Below are 18,154 nucleotides of genomic sequence, written 5' to 3' on the forward strand. Positions count from 1 at the left end.
CCTTTCCTATCGCCTTAGTGTCTACGGGGGATTTTTTTTTTCATTGATTACTCTCCCTCCCTTGCAGCGGTCTGTCTCGTGGCTTTTTGCCTACATCGACATTCCTGAAACCGCGCGGCGCTCAGCCACACCAATCGATTCCTCCTCCTCAGCTCCAATTTGTCGCTGGAGCGCTTCGATCGCTCGTATCCTCCTAGTGATTCTGTCTGTTCTCCATTCATTTGGACCGGTATCGACTTCGCCAATTGTGCCCGCGATCCTCCCTCAAACGAACGCCTGCCGCGGCTTGGACGACGACAGACGCACCGTTCTATCGTACCTATTATTTCTACGAGCGTGGATATCTGGATCAATAATCGATCTGACACATACTCCGTCGTTCAATCCTCGATCTCTCTCCCAACATAACAGGCAGGACTGCTGGCAGTATCCTTCCCCCCCAATGCTCTGAACAATCTGCTATGGACGTTTCCCACTCCCTCGTGGCCCATGCCACGACACTGGCGGCCCGTTCGGGCATGTCAGGTTCCACCAGCGAACGACCCCCCGCATACAAAGCCGTCGGCATCGCACTGGCCGTCTCGTCGGGCCTCTTCATCGGGACGTCCTTCGTGCTGAAGAAGACCGGCCTCCTCAAAGCCAACGTCAAGTACAACGAAGAAGCCGGCGAAGGGTACGGCTACCTCAAGAACGTCTGGTGGTGGTCGGGGATGATCCTCATGATCGTGGGCGAGATCTGTAACTTCGTGGCGTATGCCTTCGTCGACGCGATCCTGGTGACGCCGCTGGGCGCCCTCTCCGTCGTCATCACCACCATCCTGTCCGCCATCTTCCTCAAGGAGCGCCTGAGCTTCGTCGGCAAGGTCGGCTGTTTCTCGTGCATCATCGGCTCCGTCGTCATCGCGCTGAATGCCCCCGAGCAGTCGTCCGTCAGCGACATCCAGGACATGAAACACTATGTCATCGCTCCGGGCTTTCTGTCGTATGCCGGCGTCGTCGTCGTCGGGTGCGCGGCTACCGCGTTCTGGGCCGGGCCCCGGTGGGGCAAGAAGAGCATGTTTGTCTACATCAGCATCTGCAGTATGATCGGCGGCTTGAGTGTCGTGGCCACGCAGGGTCTGGGGGCCGCCATTCTGGCCCAGATCAACGGCAAGTCGCAGTTCAAGGAGTGGTTTCTCTACGTGCTGTTGGTTTTCGTGATTGCCACCTTGTTGACGGAGATTATTTACCTCAATGTTCGTTTTTTTTTTTTTTTTTTTTTTTTTCTCTTTACCCTAACCCCCTTCCGACCGTCGTTCATGGATGCGATTTGATCTGACTGACCCCGTTGCAGAAAGCACTGAATCTCTTTAATGCCGCCCTCGTCACCCCCACTTACTACGTCTTCTTCACCAGCGCCACGATCGTCTCCTCCGCCATTCTGTTCCAGGGTTTCAAAGGGTCTGGCATGCAGATCGCCACCGTCATCCTGGGCTTCCTCCAGATCTGTGCAGGGGTGGTCCTGCTGCAGCTCTCCAAATCCGCCAAGGATGTCCCCGATGCGGCGGTCTTCAAAGGCGACCTGGATCAGATCCGCGAGGTCGTCGCCCAGGAGGAGCCCGAGACGGAGCCCAAGGCTGACTCGATCCGCGGTGCCGCGGCCATTATTCGACAGGTGTCGACGGCACGGCGCCACACGGAAGAGGAGGAAGCCCGACGGTATTTCCGAGACCGACGGGAGGACCAGCTCAAACCTCCCGCAGAGAACGAGATCATTGAATGGGACGGGCTGCGACGACGCAAGACCGTCCTGGGCCAGGGACCGACCATGGCCCGGCCGCACACGCCTGGTATGGTGCCGAAAAGCCCACTTCCGCCCCTGGGCATGTCGCGATTTCCCGAGGAAGCGGAGGAGGAGGAGGAGGAGCATGGGGTCGACCGTCGACCGAGCACTAGACAGAGTGAACGGTCCTTCTTCGATGGTCTGCGATCGCGAGCCTCGAGTCTCATCCATCCCGGGCAATGGCATCAGGTGCACAACCCGGAGGACCACGTGGACCCGGTGCACCTGACCGTGTCACCCGTGCATGGGAACCGGCCGGTGGACACGAGCTATCACTCGCGCGAAGTCTCCAGCCCCAGCGACATGACGCGGTCGGTCGCCTGGGCTGACGAGACGCATGGCGTGGAACCGCCGCCGTACGAGGCCAAACGCCAATTCTCCTTCAACACAGTCTTCAGCCGGATCAAGCCGAAGCACGAGGCCGAGCCGCCCCAAACCCCCCAGTCGCCGCGGGGCATCCTGCGCCGCAGCCATCTGAGCCCTGGCAGCGAGCGGCAGGCCATGAAGGGCGCCGCCACGGAAGAGGAGCGGCTGGGTCTGGTGAAGGGCGATTCCCGCGTCGCCGACGACGAGGACTCGGACCTGCACGAGAAGCTACAACACGTTGACACCTCATCCAGTGACTCCAGCATGCCCGGCCCGAACCCGTATGAGTCTTATGATTATGGCTACGGCTACGGATACGGATACGATGTGCAATCGTCGCCGACGGAGATGACGCACAGCAGCTGGCACGTCCCCTCAACGCGGCCAGTGGCTGGAGACGGCCACGCAGGCCACGCAGGCCACGACACAGCAGCAGCAGCAGCAGTCACGCCCTCCTCATCGCGGCCGCGCGGGAATCCGCTCCCGCCGCTCCCCGACGAGCCGTCGCTCATCACGGGCGGCGACTCGCACGTGCGCGTCGAGCTCCGTTCGCCGACGAGTCCTGGTGGGACGGACGGACGAGGCTGGCGACGACCGGCCGAGGATGGCCGTGGGGCCGGAGGGGGAGGGGGAGGGGGAGGGGGGGGACAGGGGGCGTTTATATAATATAGTCTTGTTGCTCGTCTGTGGGTTGTCTTTTGGGAAATGTGATGGATGATGCATGTATGATAACGATAATGAATGACATGACATGACCATAACGATGACTTAGGTTTTTATATCACGTCAACCACACCTGATACCAAACATATCACATACAACGCCGGGGTATCTCCATCCATCCAAACAACCATAAACGTATCCCTCAAATCCACAAAACCTACTTATGTAGACCCTAAGAACCTCCACCCCCAAACATCCCAAACACACTCCCCTGCCCCCGCGCCGCCATCTTCACCCCAAACCGCGCCTCCGACAACCTCTTCCCCGCCTTGATGCTCTCCAACACCCTATCCTCATCATCATCATCATCATCAGCTCATGCATCATTCACCCACCCATCACCCAACCCGGAAATGGCAGACAAGAAAGAACGAAAGAAAAAAAAAAAAAAAAAAAAAAAAAACTCACCACTGCACAGTAACAACCCTCACCCCCCGCCCCGCCCTCATAACCTCCCTCTCAAACTTCCCCGCCGCCAGACCCCCGCCCGCGCCCTTGCGAAAGCCAGTACCAGTACCAGTACCACCGCCAGGACAACCGCCAGTGCTACTGCCAGTGCTACTGCTAGACCCACCATTCGCCTCCCCCACAATCACATGCGAGACCGTCCGCCGCGCCGTGCGCGACAAGCTGGGCGCGCAGCCGGTGGTCTGAGATATGGGGCATCGTTGAGCCGTTGATGTAGATGGTTGTGCCGGAGAAGATGTCGGGGGTGGTTGTGGTATTGTTTGTGGTTGTGGTTGTGTCTGTTTGGTCTGCATCTGCCACTGCAACTGCAACTGCATCTGCTGCCGACGCCGACGCTGGTGCTGGCGCTGGCGCTGGCGCTGGTCCTGGTCGTTTGGGCTGGGGTTCGGGTTCGGGTTCGGGTTCGGGTTCGGGTTCTGTGTTTGCGGAGGAGGAGGGGTAGGAGGAGACGGAGACGGAGACGGAGACGAGCTGTTTCTTCGCGGCTGGGGGGTTATGGTTATAGTCAGGTTTATAGTTAGGTTTATGGTTATGGTTATGGATGTTGATGTTATCGACGGCGTCTATCCCGCGTTTCTTTGTCCGTCCGCCTAACATACTCCTGATATCCCTGCACCCGAGGCTTTGGCGCCGGGCGTCTGCCGCCGAGAGCCAGGTCCATTCTCCGCGGTTGTTGTTCGTGGTCTTAGTCTTGGTCTTGCTCTTGGTGTTGGTCTGGGATATGTGGTGGGGGGCGGCTGTTGCTGTTGCTGCTGTTGCTTGCGAAGAGGGTGGGACATCATCATCATCATCATCATCATCATCATCGCCTAGGCAATCCCCTGAGGCGGAGGAGAACTGTGCGGCGAGCTTTGCCATGCGGGTCTCCCGCCAGGCGGTGGTGTTGGAGAATGGGTTTTCGGCGCGCTGGTGGCCAGTTGACGCCGAGTTCCAGGGGTCGAAGATGCGGTGGTTTGTTGGTTGGGGCATCTTGCTGGGTTGGATGTTGGAGGTTGAAAACCTATGGCTGGAGAACTGGAGTGAAGTTGCAAATGAAGTTGAAAAATCCATGGACCTTGGGTCGGATGTTGATGTTTCTCCTCTTTTGGTTAGTGGATATACAACTCCTTGCTTTGGTTGATATCAAAACCGTTAGTGCCTCAGGCTACAACATACCCTCCGATCCTTATACTCTGAACCACACTTGTGTAGTGTTAGATGAAATCAATTTTTCCCTAACTATACCAGGACCAGGTCCATGCAGAATGGAGAGTCAATATAATCAAAGCTTTCGTCAAAGGAAATTCGTGTCATCATGGTCGTCAAAATACGCAGTATATCCTTGCAGAAAGCAACCGCACATTCCACAAATGACCCAAAAGGCACCATAACGCAGACCATCCTGAGAATGAAACAAGACAAAGACCGTCGGTGACCGACACTGCACCATTAATGACCCAGAAATAACCCCGGCGGTTCCCATCACCGGGGACCTGGAGCTCGCAAACAATGAACTGAAGAACCAAGGTCTGCTGAAAGACCATCCAGGTAGGCTACAGCCTAAGCCTGTCTAACATCTTTGAACAATGAGAAGGAAAAAAGAAGAAGAAGAAAAAAAAAAAAAAGATGAAACAAAGAGAATGCGGCAGATGGGACAAGCCCTTGTCATTCAGGGAGTATATGATGGAATATTGCCCGATCACCGACCCCGACGAGGCATGGCGCCGCCAGCCTTCATCGGTTGCAACCCCAGAGGAACACCACCCACCGGTCCTCCCACCGTGGACTCGGTGATGGTCCGTCGGCGCTTGCTCTCGTACTCCCCCTGGCTATCTGACCGACCCATACGGTCCAGGTCATCGTCCTCGCGGCCTCGTTTGGCAGAGCCCAGCGACCCGTTCATGGACGAATATCCCGACGCTGGGTGGGAGGCCACGGCATAGTTGTCCGAAGATCCATTGGCTGGTGTTCCCCTTGTATCGCTGACGATATTGTAGAGGCTACTAGCAGCAGTCGCCGGCCGGGGAGACGTATAGCCAGAGGCCCACTGAGGAGGAGCTGCGCCGCTGGTTCGTGGAGTCATGCGACCAGACCCATTCTGCTGCGACGGAGATCCCGTCAGATCAGCCGGCAGTTGAGAGTGATCACCTGTGAGACTGTTTACAGATGGGTTGCTGGTGTAGGTGTATGACCCCCGCCCCGCACCGTAGCCCGCACTGTCATGCTGCACATAGTCCGACTCATGTTCGGGGCCCGACTCGCCTGCTCCGCCAACATGCCCATTGCTCTGGGAGTACCGATCCGCTGCTTTAACGTCCGAGGCCTCTGTCTCCGTTTGTCCCACGGGGGTCCGCCCAGACGGTGGCGCCATCTCATTCTTGATGTAAGGATTCGAAGGCATGCTCTGACCATACTGGGACATCGGCTGCTGTGGGGCGTAGTGGGGGTGGGAAGGAGGAGCAGCTGAGTAATACGGTTTCGAAGCATCATATCCGGCTTGGCTCTGATAGGATTGCATTCCCTGCAGGCCGTTGCCGGGAGGGGTGGTCGCCGGGGTTGTAGGCATTGACCGTGCATTGCTCAAGGTCGTATCAATCGACAAGGGCTGGGTGTGGGGTACACCTGAGTTCATGCCTTGGCTGTTCCAGTCGTAGGAGCTGCCTTGGTTGGGCAGGCCCATGAGACTCGAGGCGCTGGCTGGAGGGGTAGGAAACGTATGGGCACGGTCAAGGTTGGGCCGTGCGGCGGACTGGGAGGACATTGTGGCGGGTTGAGGCATATGCGAAGGAACCGGGGTTTGCATGGAGTGATGGTGGTGCAGACTAGGAGGCTGCGAGACTTGCGGGGTCCGTGCTGATGCTGGACCTTCCAATCGCCGTTGCTGCGACTCTTGCACTACCATGTTCGTCCGGGTCTGGTTCGTAGGATGGTACAGCAGGCCACCGATGTTGTGCACAAACAAGGGGTACAGCAGATCTGTGATCTTCTCCTTGTTGGCGAACTCCAGGGCGCGCTCAAATGGGATCCTAGCCTCAGTCAGTATGGGTTTCTAATCACTATAGCGTCAGTGGAGGGAAACCTACCACACGCCCTTCAGGTGCATGGGGCCGATCTTCACCACGTGGCGAACCTTCTCGCTCTTGAGGATACCATCGCGGCGACCTCGGGTCATTCCAGCGACGTTGAGCAGCTTTGTACCGTTGATCATGTGGTTATCTGTGATGCAATTGTCAATTAGATCACTCCCAGGAACAACGCGGAGATTCAGTACATACCCTCTCGTCGTGCGACGCACACCCCCTTGGCTTCCACCTGATAGCAGAGGCTTCCCTCGTCTTCCCACAAGGTAGCAGTCACTCGCGGCTTGGCACCTGGAGGGGCCATTTGCCCAGTGGCATCATAGACAAACCCCTGCATCGGTGTACCTGTAGTATTGCCATAGCCTGGCGTTGACACAGCATGGCTGGTAACTGCTGATCAAAGTTAGCACACATCGGCATCGGAACCGAGAGAGAGAGAGAGAGATCCCTACCAGGCAAGGGAAGCAGCTGAGCCGGAACCTGACCGCTCATTGACGTCGCCGGCGGAGGTGGCGCAGACTGCGCGGAAGCAACACCACCGGGATAGGCGTACTGCGAATATGAACTCGCAGGCCCATAAGTTGTCGAGGCCGGGGGAAGGACCGGGGCCTGCTGATGATATTGGGGATAGTGAGCCATACCACCGGCTGTGGCTGCTTGGGATGCGTACGGCTGCCCGGACGAGTATTGCGAGGAATGGACGTCCATGTAGGGTTGGGATGGGTTCATGCTGCCCAGAGGGGTGGGGTTTGGATAGTAGCTATCGGTCACGGGGTGTTGCGCGACGGTGTAGTCCTGAGACGCGGAGTCCAGAGACAGACGGGCCTGGCCAGCAGCCACCAGGTCAGCAGACGGCGGCGGAGTCCGGGCTTCGCTGATCGTTGGCGCGGTTGCGGAGGACAGGCTCGTTCGAGCGCTGGAAGTGGTCGAACCTGGAGCCGAGTCTTCGTAGCTAGCCCGGTAGGACTGGCTCGAGATGATCGGCTGCGAGGCCGTGGGGAGACTGAGAGCCGGGAGTTTGTCGCCAGACAACAGGGGTCGTTCCGCGGCGTGGTGGTTGTACCAAGGGATATCAACAGGACCTCTGGTGTGGACCTGGGAGATCGACGGTAGCTCCAGCTTTTCGGTTTGATGGGTAACGGTTGGGAAAGTAGTAGTGAGAGAGAACTGAGGAACGTCGAACGATGTGTGTCCGGCGTACCCTGGTATAGTTCCCGGATTGATCTCTTCTCTTCTCTTCTCTTTTCTTTCTTTCTTTCTTTCTTTCTTGTGGTTATTTGTTTTTGGGGAATTCACGGAACTAACTCGATGTCCGGATTCAAAGATCTGTTGTTGGTTTTTCGTGGGGAACAAAGGGGATGCAATCGAGGAAAGGATGCTTCTGTAGTAATGCAGTTGATCAATCGTGGCAAGCTCGTCGAAGTCGTAACCGTGAAATGCTGCCGCTGACAGAGAAAAATCGCTATGCAGTGCGTACTGAGAGAAATCTACATCCAGAAACTTTTCGTTCGAAGAGAGGCGGTTTTTTTTTGGGAGGGGCCGTCACAAATAAGCAAGCATGGAAAGTGATGGCAGATGGTCAACAAAACTCGCTCAACCAGGTCAGAAGCACGGAATCATAGGTCTCGTATCAAATCGTGAAGTTTACGGGGCGTGGGGGACGACGCGACAGTCCAGCATCGAACGTCGAAACAACTTCGAGAATCGAATTCCACGGAGATCAACGGTATATGCCGAGTCCGGAAAGATGAAGATGACTATGTATATTCCCACGAACGACAACGGCTCGGACAAATTGCGCAGAGTGTCAGTCACAATGTGCGGGAGGTTGAAGCAGGTCGTCCGGCACGATGATCAGGGCGAGTCAACAATTGGGTCAGAGCCAGTCTAGAGAACACGCGAGGATCGAAGTAAGCAAAGCGTTCAGGTCATTAACATGATCATGCAGAGAAAAGAAACAGAAGGCATGGAAGCATTAAAGGCAAGGTAGAAGTAGTTCGAGGTGGAGGGAGGTCCAACGACAGGCTGATGTCGGGTATGTATAAGAAGCGTCAAACGGAAGGGATAATACGTTGGCGACGCGGCCAAGGGAGAATGGTGCAGGATCAATCCAAAAAAAGCAAAAGAAAGATGGAAACCTTAATAGTCTCTGGTGCGCCAAGGAAAACAGTAAAAAAAAAAAAAAAAAAAAAAAAAAAAAAAAGGAAAATAAATCAAGATTGCAGAGGTGATAGTAAGACTAAAGGTACCGACTTTTTCCCTCTTCTCTGCTTAGAATATTCTTGGTTGACCTGATTTGGTGCTTGTTTCTTTTGGGAGGAGCTCAATCGGCTGCATGTGTGTATAAATAATGTATGCATGCATATATAAGGTCAAGCTGGGGCAAGGAAGAGTTTAGATCAGAGGCAAGCTCTCATCCATGGAACGAGATTTGAAGATTGTGTGGATGGGCTGCGGGGAGGGGAAAGGTTGGGAAACTTAGGACTTGGGCTGGGGAGGGGAATCCTTGGGATTAAGGGAAGGGAGAGAGTAGAAAGAGGAAGAGAGGAGGGGAGACCACCTCAACCTAGCCACTTGAACTTCCGCGTTATAGTGGGAGGCTGGTGGGTTCCTTGATATCCTCAGTCCTCGAGCTATTCTTTTTTTTTGTTTTTTTCTTCTTCTCTCTCTTTTCCTTCTCAGACACAGTAATGAGGGCAAAGAGTAAGAGGGGGGAGCGGCTAAAAGCAAGAAAAACGATTTTCTTTTTTTTTGCAAAAAAAAAAAAAAAAAAAAAAAGACTGATCAAAAAATAAAAAATAAAAAGGCAAGACGGCACAAGCCGGGCGGGTGGATCAGTCCCGGACAAGGAGAAGAGAGGATAAAAGATATGGGTAATTATGGGCATAGAGGGGATACTCTGGTGCACTGGAACTATCGGAGAAGTCGACAAGAGGCAGGAAAAGAACCATGGGAAGGGGCTCCAAGGGGAAAGCTCCCAAGTACCAACAGCCTCTCTCTCTCTGGATACCCGTTCCTCTACCACTCTGCGGCAGAATAATGGGATGTATCCTCTGTTCCAAGGGGATGGCGGCTGGGACAGCATGAAACCGAACAACAATCAATGGAAGCAAATAGTAGGCAATAAGCAAGCAGAAGAAAATAAATTCAACATACCAACACGTGTATGACGGCGTTTGACTTCGATCGCCCTTGGATTCTGGAAAAGAGCAAAATAATAAAAGGGATCTACTGTATTCTGACTGAGGTGAATACAGACCTGCGCAGGAATGTAAGAGTCGGCTGTAGAGGAAGGTAGCTTAAGCTGCAAGGCAACTCAACTCGGATGTTGCAAGATGTTTCTCTCTCTAACTCTCTGCTGGATGCTCTTCGCTGGGTCTTTTTATCTAAGCCCCCCCCCCCTACCAGGTATGGCTCCTTTGGTGCTGGAGTGCTTGAGAAAGCAGCAGCCAGCAACAGCGACAGGGTGGACACGGTGGATCACTCGATGGTCCGTCAACAAACTACTTCTTAGTATCCCTGGTCTTGAGCGATCATTAGTTGATCAGAAATTGGATGATTAAAATGAAGAGAAATATAATAATAAATGATAAATACATAATAACAAATAAAAGTGAACCCGAGCTGGGGCGAAAAGGGAGGGTATTTTGCAGGAAAGATAAGGATTAAAAAAAGAATCAGTTCCAAAACATAATAAAATGACAATAATTTAGCACAAGAGGGAATATTGAAATACAAAAATAAAATAAAAAAAAATAGAAAAAAAAAATGGCCGAAAAGCGTCCACAGCAGACGAAGTGGGATTTCTCTGGGTAGAAGACCGTGCGTTTACTCTGGCGGAAGGCGGAGGGAAAATTGAGAATAATGAAAAGAGCGAAAAACACGCTGAGAGGGATTTACTCCGTATGTACAATTGTACACCGTGGCTTGCACAGTTACATTAACCACCTATATAGTACAGGGCTCGAATCTACTATATTTACCTACGGAGTACTTTGTTGAATGAATATCCATGGCAGTGGCAGGGTCCAAAAGGCTAGAACTCCGAAGCCGAAAGTTGAACAACAGGAGCAAGCTCAAGATGAATGCTGGGTGTCAGTCAGACAGACAGACAGCAGATTGACGGAGTTAGTTACTACTAGTTAGACTGGGAGCGATCCTCGCTCGCAGAACCGCCACGAAGCAAGGACCACCACCGGATAAGCTAAACAGGACTCCGAACAGGAACCACCGTTTGGGTTAAACAGCACGCCGATCGTTGGTGAAGCGCTGTCTGGCAGACTCGGCCGTGGTCATTGGTCCAGAAAGAATTGAGATAATTATGGCACAGATATGGATGGAGGCTATGTATTTCGTACCTACTCCGTACTTACGTATCTTGGAGGTAGATACAGGCATACTGTGTACGTTTGAGATGAAATTAGTAATCTCGATAGGGAGTGTACGGAGTAGACCCGACTCAATCAAGTATACAGCTTCCTAGATGAAGGAGAATCCCTGCTATCAAGTTATCAATGGCTCGCTTGGGCAGACGATGAACTATCGTCAATGAGGGAAATTCCCATTCTGCAGGATTAACTAACAAATCCAATATCATTTTCTCTGGGGTAACTTAGAGACCTATCTAGGAGCTCATCAAATCATCAACACCAAAGAATCAAAAGAGAGCCACCGTCCTCTGTATGAAGTGAAGTGTTGGGACCGATCGCTGCTGTAAGTAATTCGATCGGCCTGCTGCTGGGATGATGCTGGTTCGGACGATCAGTTGGCCCAACCTGAGTAATCTAATCCTCAAGAGGTGACCCTTCGTAAACTATCTACCCACCGAATAGATTGACAAATTGGTCGCGCTACGGAGTATCTACGGGAAAATGATGTTGTTTCTTGAATTGATTTGTAATTCATCCATTACTACCTATCTACTAGGTACCTATCTACTCCGTAGGTGACCCCTACGGAGTATGGAGCACATTAGATATCTGAAGAAAACGATACTTAAAAAAGATCAATTCATGGATAACAAGATCATGTTGTCTCCACGAGAGCCAGAGAAGACCCACCCCCAAACAACGCGAACCAAGAATCTCTCAATCACATTCCAGCATAAAAAAAGGAAAAAAAAAAAAAAGTCAAAGTGCTGACTCGCCGCTACAAACACCACTACAGCGTCCCTGCAATGCAGCAAGCTGATCGAGATGGCTCAAGCAAGCAGTCGGCAAGTCAGTCATCGGGGCCTAATGATGCCGAAAGACGAGACGACGATGGATCACGGAAGAGCAAATGCAAATAAGGCAAGCTGCAAGATTTCCGCAAGTCTAAACGGGCGGTGGATCGTAGAATGGGATCCTACTAATGTAGAGAAGCGGGAAGCGTTCGACTGCGCCAGAACTTGAGGAACGAAGGATCTGTGAATTCTGGAATCCAAAATATCTACCTAGGTATCTATCTATCTACTCCGTATGTACGTACAGTACTCATTTCATATTATTATTCGCCTTTCTTACCATGGGATTTGAATCATGTTTCTCTCGGGGAACACCAACGAAGGCCCAATACTATTGAGAACAGACGGGACTGACCTCGTCAGACACAATTCTGGAATTCAATACGATCAAGGTTATTCTGCTCTGTTCTGTTTTGGTTTGGTTTGTTTTACCAGGGCTCATACCTATTCATAACTATTGAGATTTGAGAGGACTAGAGAACGCCAACAAACTTCACGAAACATTTAGCCCCCGACCCAAGTGGACCCTTTCCGACAGATGGAGAATCCATTGGCCATGGCGTCATCTCGTCAGAATGGTGTGTGCGTCGATGCGAAGAAATGGATTTGATTAAGGCTTCGGGACGATCTGGAGGGCGTTAGGGTGCGGACCCGCCCAAAACAACCCAAAGGTTGAAGGAAAAAAGAAAGGAATGAAAAGACTCAAAGAACACTTGACCAAAAAAAAAAATCAATAGAACAAAACCACCCATCAAGAAATTATAACAATCGGATTATGGAGTATCTAAATGTTTTTTTACACCGGGAAGACGTAAGTACAGACAACAAAATAAAGATAAAACAAAAAAGCTAGCCACAATATCGGATCACGAGGTTGGGGAAATCGAGTGGGCTGAGGCGGGCCTCATTGCCCAACATTCCAGACCAATTCCACCATGAGTTGGGAGAAGCCCAGTCAATGGAATGAAAAATAGGTAAAATAGGTAGGGAGGCAGGCACTTACAGTGTCCCAGATACCTAATTACCTAGGTAATTATTACCTAGCAAGTTACGAATACGGAGTGGATAATCATGACCCAGCACCAGTGCCGGGTCGGCAAGTGAGGAATAACCATGTCACACAAAGAGCAGCAGGGCAAGAAGAAACGAGCCAGGATAAGAGAGAGAGAGAGAGAGAGAGAGAAATGGCAGGGATTACACAGAGAACAGGGATGATCCACTGGCGGAGAGAGCACCACGAAGGACGACGGTGGCGTGCGAGCAACAGTCGATCCAAGACTGTGTATCAATCTGACTTGTACTTTACAATCCTTGGCTTTCTTGTCAGATAGAGTAGAGCAACCCCTTGTATCTAGAACAGAGGTCTCCATATTGAGGATGGCAAAACAAGTACTCTAGTTACGTAGACGGAGAATCAATATGTCTGTGTGGAAACTCGGCAAGTCTCCCACCAAATAAATTCTTAGGAGTCTCTATTATCGTTCATCTAGATATAGCGTACCTACGGTACATACATACTCCTGGGTATTCCTCCAATTGCTATCGATCCTTCTACGGAGCCAGTCCTGCGCTTACCTAGATGGAAATTGACGCAAGAATCAACTAGTTCCGTGAGTATGGGGTTTGATGACTTCTAGAATTCCCAGGTGGTGTTGGATGTATCAGAAGTGACAAAGTCGGTCAAGAGTCAGCCCAACCCCGTGACATGTCCACGTCCCACGATCCATGCCAGTCTCGATCATCTGCTGCTGTACAACCAGAAAGAGTCAGTCCTGAGTAATTCTCCGCTGGAGATCTCCCTGGTGTGATACAACCAAATGAGTCTATGAGATGATACATCCAGAATACGATGGAGCAAAGTCGCCCGGAGTGGGTTGATAAATTAGCAAATATTAAACATACCCACTATCTGAAAGAAGACGGACTCGGCTATCTTAGCTTCATTGAAGCGCGCCCATTTACTCAGATCATATACCCATCTACCCTACTTCAGTACACAGTTATCTATCCATTCCCATATCTCCCAAGGGGAGCACTCCAGATAGAGTAGAGTTTCTGGATATCCAGTATCCAAGCGCAAGGGCAATCATGCGGTCAAAAACAACGCAAAAGATCTAGGCCTCACCGCTTGTTGTCAAGAAAGATACATTCGATTTCTACGGAGGATCTTGGGGACAACCTGACCGTGGATGTCAGAAATGACATTTCATCTCTCAACCCCAACTGACAAGTCCTATTGTTCCAGCTGTCCCATGCTCGGCTGACGGGAGACCCTGCGAATACTAAAACTTTTCCTAGTTTTCATAAGCCAAGACAAGTCGTCTTGCAGCAACCCCTTGCGTGCAGTGGGGGCGACTAGCTCATATGTACTTATTCTAGTCACTACTAATGATCCTCCAGTAATTCATTATTAGATACTTTTTGTAATCTGTATGTACATAGATACTTCACGACCTTCGCCCATGGGGCATGGATATGTCCAGCTCAGAGTTGACTCCACCGCCTGCAACACTGGTTCCCCACAAGCCTGTAATCGAGCAGGGATGAAAAAGGGTGTGGAAGGGCCAAGGGGTGGATAGATAGGCTTAGGTATCTCTGTACATAGATTCTGGACTCTCATTCTCACCGTTTCAGTGTTCTCAACATCAAAAATGATATGGATTTTTTGTTGGAAAATGAATTCGAGCCCAATAAATTGGCGAGCGAAAATAACTACCCGCGAACAGACACTAGCTTATCGAACCACTTAGATACAACCACGGTAGACAGCCTGCCTAGTAAGTAGCTTCTGACTACGCCGTAAAGGACAAAAGAAGCTGACGACGGATTGTTAGCGACGTCGTACCAGCTTAGCCCAGGCGTCCTACCCGTAATTTGCCATGTATTCGACATACCGACCCGGAAGAAGACTTCCGAGAGGCCTGCATTTGGATGGAAGCAATTCAGTCTGACCTGGCATCTCAGATCCCAGAACGAGTTGGGCCCGAGATTTAGTCGCTTTGCTTTGCTTTGCACGAGAAAGCCAGATGACACGGTAGAGATTTCACGACATCCAGGCATTCGAATCCCCGGATATTTGGCATATTATACACTGCACTGGTAGACCACAGTCGGGTGTCACCTATGCATGTCGAGTCTATACATGCATGGAATCTTATTCTTCCCCGTGAGGACCGACGGGGGTGGAGGGAGAACGATCTACGAGACATTGGAGGGGCATACTACCTACTTAGGCTGACCAATTCGCAGCGAATAGCGTTGGCCCTTATCTCATGACCTACTGGCAATAGACTCATAACTACCAATACCTCATACAGTGGCGTTTTCCCAGCCAAGAATTAATAGACCAGGGCCATTTCTCCAAGGATTGCAATTTCCCTCGGTATCTGGAGGATTAATATAAGCCGATCTGCTTGATCATGACAGACATGCTGCGGACTGCTACCGGCGGGCCGACTCCCGCAGCCGTCGTACATACAGCAGATCGCTGTGGGGTGCTGTAGTCTATCTACTCTGAGCACTGAGCAGTAACCTGAGCCTCCTCGCTACGATCGTATTAGTTTCATCTGATCTGCTGGATGGTCAAGGACTCCGTGTTCCAGATTCCAACCTGTTATCGATGACCAATTTACTGAACTGATTTGACTTGACTTGAGACTAGCGCCGATGCCTCCGAATAAAATCACTCATAACATAACAATAACTGAAAATGAATCAACCATCGTCAGAGTCAACCATCGACAACCCCGCTCACGGCTCGATCTCGGCCAAGGACAGCTCCGTAGAGTCCGTACTTGAGTTTAAAAATACATACTACCATAGTACCACCTAGATAAGTTACTAATAAAGTACATACCTACTCCATACTTCGTACCATGGTCGAAAGTCAAAACTGACCCATGAACCCCACTAACAGACACAATGCGGAATGTTCTAGGTTCCGCAGCATAACCATGGATGAGAGGCAGCCTCAACCGCTTGGATCGTCAGACGGTCGGAGCTCTGGTTAGCCCTGAGCAGTGAGTCCAGGCTCGGTGTCAGATACTACTTCCGTCCAATAAGATTGCTGGCGGGTGGTCCCATCTCCTCACACTAGGACGGAATGCGCAAATGCACAACTGACAATCCTGGACCAGTGCGGTTTTTCGGCGCCGAATCCTGGTCATGTTAGCTGACAGCTGGCTAGCGTACGAACCAATCAAAGAGAGGAATCCTTTTCAACGATCAAATCTCATCACGAGATGTGGGACTTTGGTTATGGTCCAATTGACTTAAGGCTCGATCACTTGGACTAAAGCACATTTGTTTTTTTTTTCCTCACGTCTTTACAGTTTATGGAGGTAAGGTACTTTGAGATAGTTACCTAGTTTGCTTAGTGAAGACCGGAGTTTCCGGGTTAAATCGGCTCAGCAATCAACAGTACCTAACTATCTTTCCGAGTCATTCTTTCACCACAGTCTGGATACGGTATGGGGCACCTTATCACTCCAAATCCGATGGCCCGTCACCAGAACAAAGCCTATCATCGTCAGAATTATGGATCATGTCACACACTCCGATCCTTCCAAAATCAAATTGCCTCTAACTAATGACCTCAAAGCAACAAAGATGACGGAGCCAAATCTGGTCTCGATCAAGTCAACTGCTTCGGGCCACTTACAGTAGCGACGGCTGTACCTTGCAGCCGCCCATGCACTCTACCTTAGGTTATTGTCCGTACCGTCCGAGACCATCCGAAAGTATGGATCCAGTGAAAGAAAATGAATAATGGCCCGTCTTCCATTCAACAACAACCAAAGTGGCCTCCCCCAAATTAGCTTGCAGCTAGTCCGTCAAAAGCTATGGGGTTCTTCAACTGCAGTGTGCATCCTGCAGGAGTGATCTGAATCTTACTGTAGCTTACATCAGAAGCAGGTACGGCGTGCTGCGCTGCTGAGGTGAATACTATGGTCCATGGCCCATGGATCTCTCTCTCTGTCTCTCTCTCTCTCTCTCTGTCTCTGTCTCGCGTCGGCTGCATCGAGGATTGGTAAAGGTCATGTGCAAATTCAATGCATCCATGTTACATCTGGCTCAGATTATCATGTCTGTATCTGTTTAGCTGGCTGGTGTGACCCGACAGGGATCTCTCTCAAGTGTCTCGTCTATTGCTCCCAGTTAAGCTACCTAAGTTGAGTACAGTAGTGCGGGATCGGAGTTTGAAATCACCAGTAAAATAGCATCTTGATTATAAGGATATGTCAACCTCCCCTGCTAGTTCATATTCTCCGATAGCATTTGTCGGAATAGCCCTGCCCTCCTCCTGCAGTCTCCAGATAATGAGGAATAAAGCATCATCTAGGTCATCATCCTGCATACCTGAAACTCGCCATGTGCGACATTCCATGCTGCCGTACGACACTTGATCTCTTCTAGAACCAGACATGCACGGGAAAACAAAAGTCAAGTAAGCTTAGCGCCCTGGTGGGAGTGTCAGTGATCGCCGTCTTGAGATATCGGCTGTTCAGGACACCGGAAGGTGAGAAGGCAACCAGTGAGCCACAGGCCCACAGCACCCCCCAACATGGATATCCCATGGATGTTCCTCCTTCTCTTTCCTTTCCTCCCTCTGTCTGATTTACCGCCCATCGGGCATTTTTTGGTCGAAGCGAAATCTGGCTCCCGTCTTCAACCAGCCATGACTGGCTCTCGAGGTCATGGATTAATCCCGATCCTGGTCCACTTTGGAAGAGGGGGCCAAAATGCCAATGGCCCCCAAGGCCCCCAAAGCCAAAAAGTGCTTCGCAAAGTACGACAACGGACACTAACCTGGTTCACCCTCCCCCATCCGTATGCACTCTGGGCCAATGATGCGAGCAGGCCCCCTTGGTGATCCTGCTGGGCGCTTCGGGGCCGGTTCAGAGTCTGACCTGGCCTGTTGATTGGGGAGAAAGTGTTTTCATCAACGCCGAACGGGTGTGCGGAAGTCAGCTTTGGCTCGGTTTCAGCTGGCGCTTGCAGGTGTCTCTACTCTCTACTCTCTAGGTACCTACTCTCTACTACTGTCAGTCTGTCAGTAGTCTGTCAGTGTAGGAACGGACCTAGCAACTAGTAAGAATAAGATAGTGTCGTCCAAGGAAGGACATACAGTGTAGACCCCCGAGGCTACCAGTGGGATGATCATAATAGCTGACGATTATGCCTCCAGATAGTTACCTTATGCATTGCAGGTAATTAACCTTACCTTACATTGCATCCCGTACCCGTGCAGTAGAAGATCAGTGCATGCAAACAGCAGCAATTCCTGTCGATATCCCATCCTCTCTAGTCTCTACTCCGTAGATCAGACTCGATCACATACGGCCCATGAGTACTTACATACTTACCTACCTACTAGGTACTGTACCGAACACTCCGTCGGTAAATAATAACACCAAACCTGTCTACATCCACGCCACCAAATTAGATCTCCATCCTCCAATGCCTTCAGGTTTCCAGCAGAGTCAATCAGTT

The 18,154-nt window shown here is 51.2% G+C and overlaps 4 protein-coding genes across 4 annotated transcripts, besides 29 other annotated features; 2 read left to right on the forward strand and 2 right to left on the reverse strand.

The window, feature by feature from the left end:
- Positions 1-461: 461 nt before the first annotated feature.
- On the forward strand, positions 462-2,854 carry ACLA_079820 (DUF803 domain membrane protein; the record flags this gene model as incomplete). The annotated part of the gene is made up of 2 exons (XM_001267723.1): positions 462-1,235; positions 1,334-2,854. 2 exons carry the CDS (start codon positions 462-464, stop codon positions 2,852-2,854), a joined length of 2,295 nt encoding a protein of 764 aa, XP_001267724.1.
- Positions 1,241-1,264: a microsatellite.
- Positions 1,241-1,271: a microsatellite.
- Positions 1,880-1,906: a microsatellite.
- Positions 2,588-2,611: a microsatellite.
- Positions 2,807-2,831: a microsatellite.
- Positions 2,807-2,835: a microsatellite.
- A 346-nt stretch (positions 2,855-3,200) lies between the features above and the next one.
- Positions 3,201-3,225: a microsatellite.
- A 48-nt stretch (positions 3,226-3,273) lies between these two features.
- Positions 3,274-3,314: a microsatellite.
- Positions 3,289-3,313: a microsatellite.
- A 136-nt stretch (positions 3,315-3,450) lies between the features above and the next one.
- Positions 3,451-3,475: a microsatellite.
- On the reverse strand, positions 3,476-4,348 carry ACLA_079830 (uncharacterized protein; the record flags this gene model as incomplete). The annotated part of the gene is made up of 1 exon (XM_001267724.1): positions 3,476-4,348. The coding sequence occupies one exon, from the start codon at positions 4,346-4,348 to the stop codon at positions 3,476-3,478; it is 873 nt and encodes a 290-aa protein (XP_001267725.1).
- Positions 3,667-3,699: a microsatellite.
- Positions 3,713-3,741: a microsatellite.
- Positions 3,713-3,747: a microsatellite.
- Positions 3,751-3,796: a microsatellite.
- Positions 3,761-3,795: a microsatellite.
- Positions 3,824-3,847: a microsatellite.
- Positions 4,156-4,185: a microsatellite.
- Positions 4,156-4,186: a microsatellite.
- Positions 4,349-4,953: 605 nt separating the features above from the next.
- Positions 4,954-4,983: a microsatellite.
- Positions 4,984-5,057: 74 nt separating this feature from the next.
- ACLA_079840 (KilA-N domain-containing protein) lies at positions 5,058-7,167 on the reverse strand (the record flags this gene model as incomplete). Its single annotated transcript, XM_001267725.1, has 4 exons — positions 5,058-6,384; positions 6,442-6,574; positions 6,634-6,828; positions 6,891-7,167. The coding sequence occupies 4 exons, from the start codon at positions 7,165-7,167 to the stop codon at positions 5,058-5,060; spliced, it is 1,932 nt and encodes a 643-aa protein (XP_001267726.1).
- A 494-nt stretch (positions 7,168-7,661) lies between these two features.
- Positions 7,662-7,681: a microsatellite.
- Positions 7,664-7,706: a microsatellite.
- Positions 7,682-7,707: a microsatellite.
- A 902-nt stretch (positions 7,708-8,609) lies between these two features.
- Positions 8,610-8,640: a microsatellite.
- Positions 8,610-8,651: a microsatellite.
- A 423-nt stretch (positions 8,652-9,074) lies between these two features.
- Positions 9,075-9,117: a repeat region.
- Positions 9,118-12,820: 3,703 nt separating this feature from the next.
- Positions 12,821-12,844: a microsatellite.
- Positions 12,821-12,845: a microsatellite.
- A 3,782-nt stretch (positions 12,846-16,627) lies between these two features.
- Positions 16,628-16,668: a microsatellite.
- Positions 16,628-16,669: a microsatellite.
- Positions 16,670-17,225: 556 nt separating this feature from the next.
- ACLA_079850 (uncharacterized protein) lies at positions 17,226-17,686 on the forward strand (the record flags this gene model as incomplete). Its single annotated transcript, XM_001267726.1, has 2 exons — positions 17,226-17,450; positions 17,522-17,686. 2 exons carry the CDS (start codon positions 17,226-17,228, stop codon positions 17,684-17,686), a joined length of 390 nt encoding a protein of 129 aa, XP_001267727.1.
- Positions 17,687-18,154: the final 468 nt, after the last annotated feature.

The sequence above is a fragment of the Aspergillus clavatus genome, genomic scaffold (genome assembly GCF_000002715.2).
Source record: "Aspergillus clavatus NRRL 1 1099423829806 genomic scaffold, whole genome shotgun sequence".
Classification (NCBI taxonomy): domain Eukaryota; kingdom Fungi; phylum Ascomycota; class Eurotiomycetes; order Eurotiales; family Aspergillaceae; genus Aspergillus; species Aspergillus clavatus.